Source organism: Piliocolobus tephrosceles, chromosome 9 (genome assembly GCF_002776525.5).
Source record: "Piliocolobus tephrosceles isolate RC106 chromosome 9, ASM277652v3, whole genome shotgun sequence".
Classification (NCBI taxonomy): domain Eukaryota; kingdom Metazoa; phylum Chordata; class Mammalia; order Primates; family Cercopithecidae; genus Piliocolobus; species Piliocolobus tephrosceles.
The window spans coordinates 91,195,880-91,205,159 of record NC_045442.1 but is presented as its reverse complement, the minus strand read 5'-3'; the positions used below and the strand labels follow the sequence as shown (position 1 = coordinate 91,205,159).

The following is a 9,280-nucleotide window of genomic DNA, read 5'->3' as shown; positions in this document are numbered from 1 at the left end:
TCCAGAATCTACAAAGAACTCAAACAAATATACAAGAAAAAAACAAACAACCCCATCAAAAAGTGGGCAAAGTATATGAACAGACATTTCCCCAAAGAAGACATTCATACAGCCAACAGACACATGAAAAAATGCTCATCATCACTCACCATCAGAGAAATGCAAATCAAAACCACAATGAGATACCATCTCACACCAGTTAGAACGGCAATCATTAAAAAATCAGGAAACAACAGGTGTTGGAGAGGATGTGGAGAAATAAGAACACTTTTACACTGTTGGTGGGATTGTAAACTAGTTCAACCATTATGGAAAACAGTATGGCAATTCCTCAAGGATCTAGAACTAGATGTACCATATGACCCAGCCATCCCACTACTGGGTATATACCCAAAGGATTATAAATTATTCTACTACAAAGACACATGCACACGTATGTTTATTGCGGCACTATTCACAATAGCAAAGACTTGGGATCAACCCAAATGTCCATCAGTGACAGACTGGATTAAGAAAATGTGGCACATATACACCATGGAATACTATGCAGCCATTAAAAAGGATGAGTTTGCGTCCTTTGTAGGGACATGGATGCAGCTGGAAACCATCATTCTTAGCAAACTATCACAAGAAGAGAAAACCAAACACCGCATGTTCTCACTCATAGGTGGGAACTGAACAATGAGACCACTTGGACTCGGGAAGGGGAACATCACACACTGGGGCCTCTCACGGGGAGGGGGGAGGGGGGAGGGATGGCATTGGGAGTTATACCTGATGTAAATGTCGAGTTGATGGGTGCTGACGCGTTGATGGGTGCTGACTAGTTGATGAGTGCAGCACACCAACATGGCACAAGTATACATATGTAACAAACCTGCACGTTATGCATATGTACCCTAGAACTTAAAGTATAATAATAAAAAAAAAGAAAACATGATATATATATAAAATCAAATATTATTCATCTTTTTTAAAAAAAGGAAAATTTTGCAATATAGGACAACATGGATGAACCTGGAGGCGACACAAGCCAGTCATAGGACAAATACTGCAAAATGCCACTTAGATGAGATATTTAAAATAGTCAAACTCATAAAAGCAGAGAACAAAACAGTGGTTGTCAAGGGCAGGAGAGAAGGGAAATAGAAAGTTGCTGTTCAATGGGTAGAATGTTTCAATAATGCAAGATGAGTAACTTCTAGGGATCTGCTATACAACATTGTACCTACAGCTAACAATATTTTATTGTACCCTTAAAAATCTGTTAAGATACCTTTCGGACTAAGAGAGGAATTCAACAGACGAGGGACACTCAGGTTTTTTGTAATATGTTATTTCTTAAGGCAGATGATGGTTACAAGCATATTCATTAAATCATTATTTATATACACACACATGCAAAAATAAATAAATCATCCTGAAGTTTACATGGAATTTCAAGGGATCTCAAGTAGTCAAAATAATCTTGAAAACCCATGCATGTATGGTAAAATGATTTTCAACAAAGTTGTCAAGAACAGTCAATAGGGAAAGGATATTTTTTCTAACAAATAGTGTTGGAAAAACTGGATAGCCACATGCAAAACAAAACTAAAAAAAAAAAAATAAATGAATAAAAAATAAAACTCTAAATGAATCAAAGACCTAAATCTAAGAACCAAAATTAAAGTTACAAAACTCATGGCAGAGCACATAGGAGAACGGATTCTTGACGTTACATGTGGCAATGTAATGTTTTCTTGGATATAATATCAAAACACAGGCAACAGTAGTAAAAATAAATTGGACTACATCAAACTTAAAAATTGTGCATTAAAGGACATGGTTAACTGAATGAAAAGGCAACCAACAGAACAGGAAAAAATATTTCCAATTCGTGTATCTGATGAGGAATTAATATTAAAAAAATAAAGAACCACTACAACTCAAAACAAACAAAAAACCAGATTCAAAGATGGACAAACGACTTGAACAGACATTTCTCCATAAAAGATATACAAATGGTCAACAAGCTTACGAAAATATGCTCAGCATCACTAATCATTAGGGAAATATAAATCAAAATCACAATGAAAAATTACTATACACCCATTACAACGGCTGCTATCAAAACAACAAAAGAAAATAACAAGTGTTGGCAAGGATATGCAGAAATCAGAATCCTGTACACTGAGGATGGGACTGTAAAATGGTGCACCTTCTGTAGAAAACAAGTTGGTGTTTCCTCAAGAAACTAAAAATAGAATTACCATAGATTCCAGCCATACCACTTCTGAGTATATAACTAAAAGAACTGAAAGAAGGATCTCAAAGAGATAGTTGTACACCCACGTTCACAGTAACATTATTTACAACAGTTAAAAGGAGGAAGGAATCCAAATGTCCACTGACAGATGAATGAATAAACAAAACATGAGTACAATGATATATCATTCAACATTAAAAAGGAGATAAATTCTGACACATGCTACAACACTGAGGAAGCTTGAGGACATCATGCTAAGTGAAATAAGCCAGTCACAATAAGACAAATACTGTATGATTTCACTTAAATGAGACATAGCAAAAGTAGTGAAACTCATAGAACAGAAAGCAGGATGGTGGCTGCCAGGGGCAAGGAGGAGGGGAGAGTGGGGAGTTATTGTTTAATGGGTACAGAATTTCAATTTCCCAAGATGAAAAAATTCTGGAGATTAGATGTACAATATGAATATACATAACACTGCTTCTGAATTGTACATCCCAAAATGGTTAAGACTGCTAAAACAAAAAACTAACAATAAATAAAGATTCCTGCTTTGGCCACATATATTCAACACTGTACTAAAAACTCCAGCCACAGCAATTAGATTAAACAAATAAATACACCCAAATTGGAAAGAAAGAAAGAAAATATTTTTGTTTGCAGATGACATGATCATATATGCAGAAAATACTAAAGAATCCACAAAGAAACTACTACAAATAGGAAACAAATTCAGCAAAATTACAGGATACAAGATTACTCAAAAATTAGTTCTGTACTCATTACAATGCACAGTCAAAAAGGAAATTAACAATTCCAATTACAATAGCATTTAAACAAAAAGGTGTGTGGGCCATTACAGTCTCTACTGCAACCTGTTGCTAGGGGCTGGGAGCAGAGGGGAAAAAGGGAGCAACTGCTTCTTAGGTTACAACATTGCTTATTAAGGGTACTGTGTTTCCTTTTGGTGTGATGAAAATATTCCAGAAATAAATGGTGGTTATGGTTGTACAACACTGTGAATGTACTAAAGTCATTGAATCCTATACTTTAAAATGGCTTAATTGTCAATTTCATGTGATGTGTATTTTGCCATACTTTTTTTTTTAGGTAGAATCCCTTGAAAGTTATTGCAAATATTCCAGTTCTGCCCAGTCTCTAGGGCTGTCACAAAGCCTGCCACATCCTAACAACCCATGATCACCCTAGCCTACCAGGACTGTTTCTTTAAACAACCATAAGTCCTAATGCTACATAATTCATATGAAATTTTTTTTTTTTTTTTTTTTTGAGACGGAGTCTCACTCTGTCGCCCAGGCTGGAGTGTAGTGGTACAATCTCGGCTCACTGCACCCTCCGCCTCCTGGGTTCAAGCGATTCTCCTGCCTCAGCCTCCTGACTAGCTGGAATTATAGGTGCACCCCACAATGCCCAGCTAATTTTTATATTTTTAGTAGAGACGGGGTTTCACCATGTTGGTCAGGCTGGTCTCAAACTCTCGACCTCGTGATCTACCCGCCTCGGCCTCCCAAAGTGCTGGGATTACAGGCGTGAGCCACCTAGCCCAGCCTATTTGAATTTTTTAATCACATACGTTCTCTTGCTATCTCTTAAGTTTTCCCCCGGACTGCACATGAATTACTCACTTTTTTGTACTACTTTTTTATGTAACTGAAAGACTGTCATCGGAAGTTGCACAATGTCACCTAATAAAGCTCATTGACCTTTAAAGTGTTTTATGTTCCAGTTTCACAACTCTGTGAGATCACAAGATCTGCATTCCCTTAACATGACATTTTTGTCTTACTCTTCATTAACTCTCTCACAGTAAATATTTCAGGCTTGTGGGCCATTAGTCTCTGCTGCAACCAGTCAACTCTGCCCTCGTAGTGTGAAAGTACCAACAGACAATACATAAATACATGAGTATAGCTGAGTCCCAATAAAACTTTATAGATAACAAAATCTGAATTTCATACAATTTCCAAGCAAAATAATGCTCTTGGTTTTTTTCCCTCCAGCCACCTAAAAACATAAAAACTATCCTTCATTTGTGGACCTTAAAAAAAACAGGCGGCAGGCTGCATTTGACCCATGAACTGTAATGTGACCTCTCATCTATATTTTCCCTGATGTTATTTCTACTTTCATATGAATGTAGAGACATTTTTAAAACCTCAATAATTACTTGTAAGCAAAATTGTGAAAAAATAAACAACTTACCTGGGATGTGATCATCTTCCACTGGTGTTGGAAGCACAGAGCAAACTGTGAGGGTATAGCTGAGAAATAAGAAAAGATCATGAGAGATGTCACTTGCCTAAAAAGGTCCACTTCGCAGCTGGCAAAACATCTCTGAAAGGGAGATACTCACAGACCCATGCATGACTGGCATGATTATGTACTGCTTGGACACATTAGTTTTCAAATGTAAATACGTTTTGTTTTCTACTGATTCATAAACAACTTACGTTGTACTCTAACAGAGTATGCAAAGCAATAAACTAATTAAGCAAGTTAGGAAAAGCCAAAGAATGGAACATAATACTTTCATTAAAACTGATGCTAAACAAAAATACTCAGGTTTTCATCTTTATTATAAACCAGAGAATCCCAGCAACGTTTTGAAAAAAGTGATGTGGTATTTTTCAGCCCAGTTTTTTGTTGTTGTTGTTTGCTTTTTTGAGACAGAATCCTGCCCTGTTGCCCAGGCTGGACTGCAATGGCATGATCTTAGCTCACTGCAACCTCCTGCCTCAACCTCCCAAGTAGCTGGGACTACAGGTGTGCACCACCACGCCTGGGTAATTTTTTGTATTTTTAGTAAAGACGGGGTTTCACCATGTTGGCCAGGCTGGTCTCGAACTCCTGACCTCGTGATCCACCCGCCTTACCCTCCCAAAGTGCTGGGATTACAGGCAAGAGCCACCGCGCCCGGCCCAGCCCAGTTTTTTTGGAAGGAAAACGAACTTGCTCTAACTTGGTTTCAGATTCTCAAACCATCTTTAGATTTAAAAAAGCACACTGATTTTTATTTACTCTGTTGTCAACGCAGCAAACACCCTCCTGGGTCCTCAAGCGATTTAGTGTCTGTTCTTGACTCTGCCACACAAAATGTGTCAATGTCATCAGTCACTTAACACGTTAAGCTCGTTTCCTGTCTACCCCACCCCACCCCATCTTTTAAATAAAGCCGAAATAGATAACTTTCTTTCGGCTGCAGCTCTGATTCCGTAAGATCAAGATGGGGGCATCTCTAGTTGTGCTGCAGTGTGCCAGCAGTTCAGCATCTAGAACGAGCAAGTAACGAATCCAGGCATGGAGAGTGCTCTCCTCCACTTGGCTGCTAACCTCCTCCCTCCTCATGATGCCTTCACAACTCCCCAAGAAATAGTGCTGTCTGCTCCTTCGGCCTTGCTCTCCTCTGCCGCCACATCTGAATGAGCACAAAGCTCCCACCATCACCCAGCCTGCGGGAGTCTGGACAGGACACAAATCGAGCCACTGCTCCTCCCACCCGTGCTCTAGATCTCTAATGAGGTCTCAGCCCAACTGGTCGGGTGTCCTCCTAGGAGGGCCCCTGAGCCCTCGCCCCCTACCCTTCTTTTCTTACCCCACAACAGCCGCTTTGCTCCAAGACTGCTGGGCCTAAGCCCTTCAGTTCGAACCCTCATCCAAGACTGAAAGCTCCTACATCTTCCTGTCACTTGAGCCACGAGCTGGACCCTCTGGAAATGCCCACTGGTGCTACTGGGGACACAGGCCAGGCTGCACAGTGCCGGAGGCTCTGGGGTACTTCCCTCCACGTGTGCGGCCTCACAGGTCAGTGGAAACAAGAAATTCCCCAATCCACAGTCACGATGACTTCAAAATACTTCCTGAAGGCGTCAGGCCATGAAGCTGCGACCTGCGAGGACACAGCAAGCCGGGTGACGCTGGGCAGAGGCTGGGTGTGCAGTCCGCACCTGCAGGTTCCCTCCCCTCCCCGCGGGTGCTTCCCGCCACCCCGCTTGCCTCGGCGTCGCAGTGACAACGCGGCGACGCCGACCACAGGTGGTTGCGAGGCCACAGCGAGATTCCGATTCCGAGGGGAAATAATAAGGAGAGAAGCGCGCATCCATTGGGCAGAAGGCCCGTTTCCGCGCCGTCCTGCCGAGGCCTCCGGGCATCCTTCACCTCAGGCAAGAGAAAATCCAACCTCACTTGTCACAGGCGCGGGACGTGCGCGTTCCCTTCGGGAGCACAAGAACCAAGGCAGGATTCGGACCTAGACCAGGCGGCAAAGCCGCTCTCTCTCTCTCTCCCACCCCCAGGCCTCGCGGAACCTCCAGTCCACCCTCGCCCCAGCCCTCCCTTACTCACCCTCCAAGTCCCCTACCCGGACGCGGAAATGCCGGTAGCCCTCCCACTTAGGCTGCCGGGAGAAAAACAAACCGGGAGCCATACGGCGTACATGCGCAGAAGGCCCGAAGCGGCTCCCGCTACTGGGACCAGAAAGTGCACACTACATTTCCCACAAGCCCTCCCGCCGCTTCCTCAGAAAGTGCAGACTACATTTCCCACAAGTCCTGGCGCGCTCCTTTAAAAGGGCCTGAGGTTTCAGCCGCAATGGGTAGTTAGTTCCCAGATGCAGCAAGTGCAGTACTGCAGTTTTATTCGTTAGCTGAAATAAATTATGAGTATTTAAATTACACAGCTTTCTCATGAATTACATCTCCCTGATTTGGCTGTCCTCAAAACTTCCTCGTTTGGCATAATTGACAAGTGGAATTTCTCCAGACATAGTCGGTTCCTGTGGCCATGCTGCGCTACCCAGCACCACCTCCACTTGCACCCTGAGGCTCCACTTGCTTCCTTCTGGTCCATTGGACGCTCACAGCGAGAAAACACGCTGGACGTGAGCATTATCAGCCTGTACACTGTCGTGAAGATAACTCGGAATTGCTCTTCAAATTTTGTTAAACCACGTAATACCGTCTTTCATGGCAAACCTGCATTTTCCATTCTTCAGGAGTATGTTGGATCTCTTGATCACAGTAACTTTTTTTTTTTTATTATACTTTAAGTTCTAGGTTACATGTGCACAACGTGCAGGTTTGTTACATATGTATACTTGTGCCATGTTGGTGTGTTGCACCTATCAACTCGTCAGCACCCATCAACTCGTCATTTACATCAGGTATAACTCCCAATGAAATCCCTCCCCCCTACCCCCGATTTGTTTTTCTAAGACCACCAGAGGGAGCACAAAAGAACCAGCCACTAGGCAAAGGGTAGGAGCAAAACTGCACATTTATTTTGGTCACCTAAGGTGTGGGGAAGAGGTCGTCAGCCTCCGGCAAAGAAGGCTGACAGAGTCCCCCAGTGGGGCTTTCCGAGGGAGTTCCTGCAGTCCCCACATCCCGACAGGAGTGAGGGACTCAGGAAGGCCGCCTGGGATGCTGGCCGGGGCAGCTTTTCTAGGAGTGGGAGGGCAACAGGCGGGGCACGGGCGTGTCCGGGCATTCCGCAGGTGCGACCAGGTAAATCTTGGTCTCTTCGGATTGAGGTCACCTGGCGCATGCCCAGTTGGTCTGCACCTTCCCGGTCCCGGCTGCATTTTCGCGCGCAAGGGAAAAGTTAGTGAAGAAGAACCCGGAAACGCGCCATCCTGCCTCCGTTGGTCCAAACAGTCCAACCTTTTATTGATAATAGTGATAAAGGGGCGCCGTGGTCTGTCTGGCTACTTCCTGCTGTTAAGGGGCGTCGATAAGGTCAGGGCCTATGGTTGGTATTTGGACGTACAGATGAAAAATAAAATAAGGCACAGTATTAGTATAGGAATGAGGAATGGAAGCATTTGTTGGAATATGGGCAAAACCCAGAAGGATAGTCCTGGCAAGGTTGGGGAGTATGAGATAGTTAAGAAAATTTAGTAAGTTTGAGGCGAGTGGGGGGAAAGTTGAACTGATTTCTCGGCCTAGTAAGGGGGTAGGGCATGAGGGTATAATGAGGAACGAGTGTGCAAAGTAGTTGTTGGCCAGGCAGCAATTAAGGAGTGGAGTTTTTCGTGGAGTGGATGGCTTTCCGCTTACTCCTACTACAGAGATGGAAGGCTAGGTCCAGAGAAGGATGGCAAAACAGAATGGGTAGCCTCGCTGTCGATTAAAAAATTGCCTTACCCGCTACCAGGAGAGTTACCTGCACTCAGCGAGGGTGATGGGGGTCCCCTAGTCTTGGCACCTTCAGTTGTCATCATCCAGATGTAGGAGCTGGAAGGAGCTCCCAGGATCCTGGGAAAGGGGGTCACGTGGAGACGCAGCACCTGTTCTCAGGGTGGGGCAATCAGACTTCCAGTGTCCTCCCTGCTGGCAAGCAGGGCAGGGGGTTACTGGTGGACGAGGGTTAGGACATTCACTGGCCCAGTGTCCTGATGCCTTGCAGTTATAGCAAGGCTGCATTGGGGCTCGGGGACCTTGCGGACACCTGTTGGCATAGTGTCCTGCCTTGCCGCACTTATAGCAGACTCCTTTCGTAGCCTTGGAGTCTGCGGAGTGTGTGCTCTCTGGTCTGGGGTTACGACTGGGCTGTAAAGCTGCTGCTAGGAGTGGGCTACCAGTCGATGAGGAGCAAGGAGGAGGAATCTGGGCAGGAAGTGGGGGGTGGAGAGAGTGGGGAGAGAAGGAGGAGTATAGGGATGAGAGCGTAAGGCCCAAAACCTTGTACGTAATTAATTTCGGACCACTTGCCTAACCGCTGGCAGAAATTGCTGAGGTCGATCACACCACAGTGGAAAGGAAAATTAACCACTTCCTCCTAAGGTCTTGTTCGAGCTGTAAGGTATTTAAATTGGCTAGGAGGCACCCTAAGGGGGTGCTCTTTGGAAATTTGGACTGGGGGTTTCCCGTTTGTTTCCTCTTTACTTACACAATGGACACAATGGAAATGGAAGTGGATCTCTGCCTGGCTTCAAAGCATCCTTTGGAACCAGCAGAGACAGACTGGAGGCTCATGGAGCCAAAGTGGAGATTACCTTCAGGCAGACGTCTCCAT

At 44.3% G+C, this 9,280-nt stretch overlaps 1 protein-coding gene across 6 annotated transcripts in view; it reads right to left on the bottom strand.

The window, feature by feature from the left end:
• Nucleotides 1-6,762, bottom strand: part of ZNF37A (zinc finger protein 37A) — a 41,256-nt gene extending 34,494 nt beyond the window's left edge. For 2 of the 6 annotated variants that reach the window (XM_023188172.1, XM_023188169.1), the window contains exons 1-3: nt 5,862-6,602; nt 5,288-5,350; nt 4,472-4,530 (exon numbers count right to left, since the gene is read on the bottom strand). Coding sequence is in view for 5 of the 6 variants with exons in the window: in XM_023188169.1 (XP_023043937.1) it covers nt 4,472-4,486 (15 nt within the window). In the remaining variant the exon portion in view is untranslated. The other 4 variants (XM_023188168.1, XM_023188171.1, XM_023188170.2 and 1 more) reach the window with 4 other exon arrangements.
• Nucleotides 6,763-9,280: the final 2,518 nt, after the last annotated feature.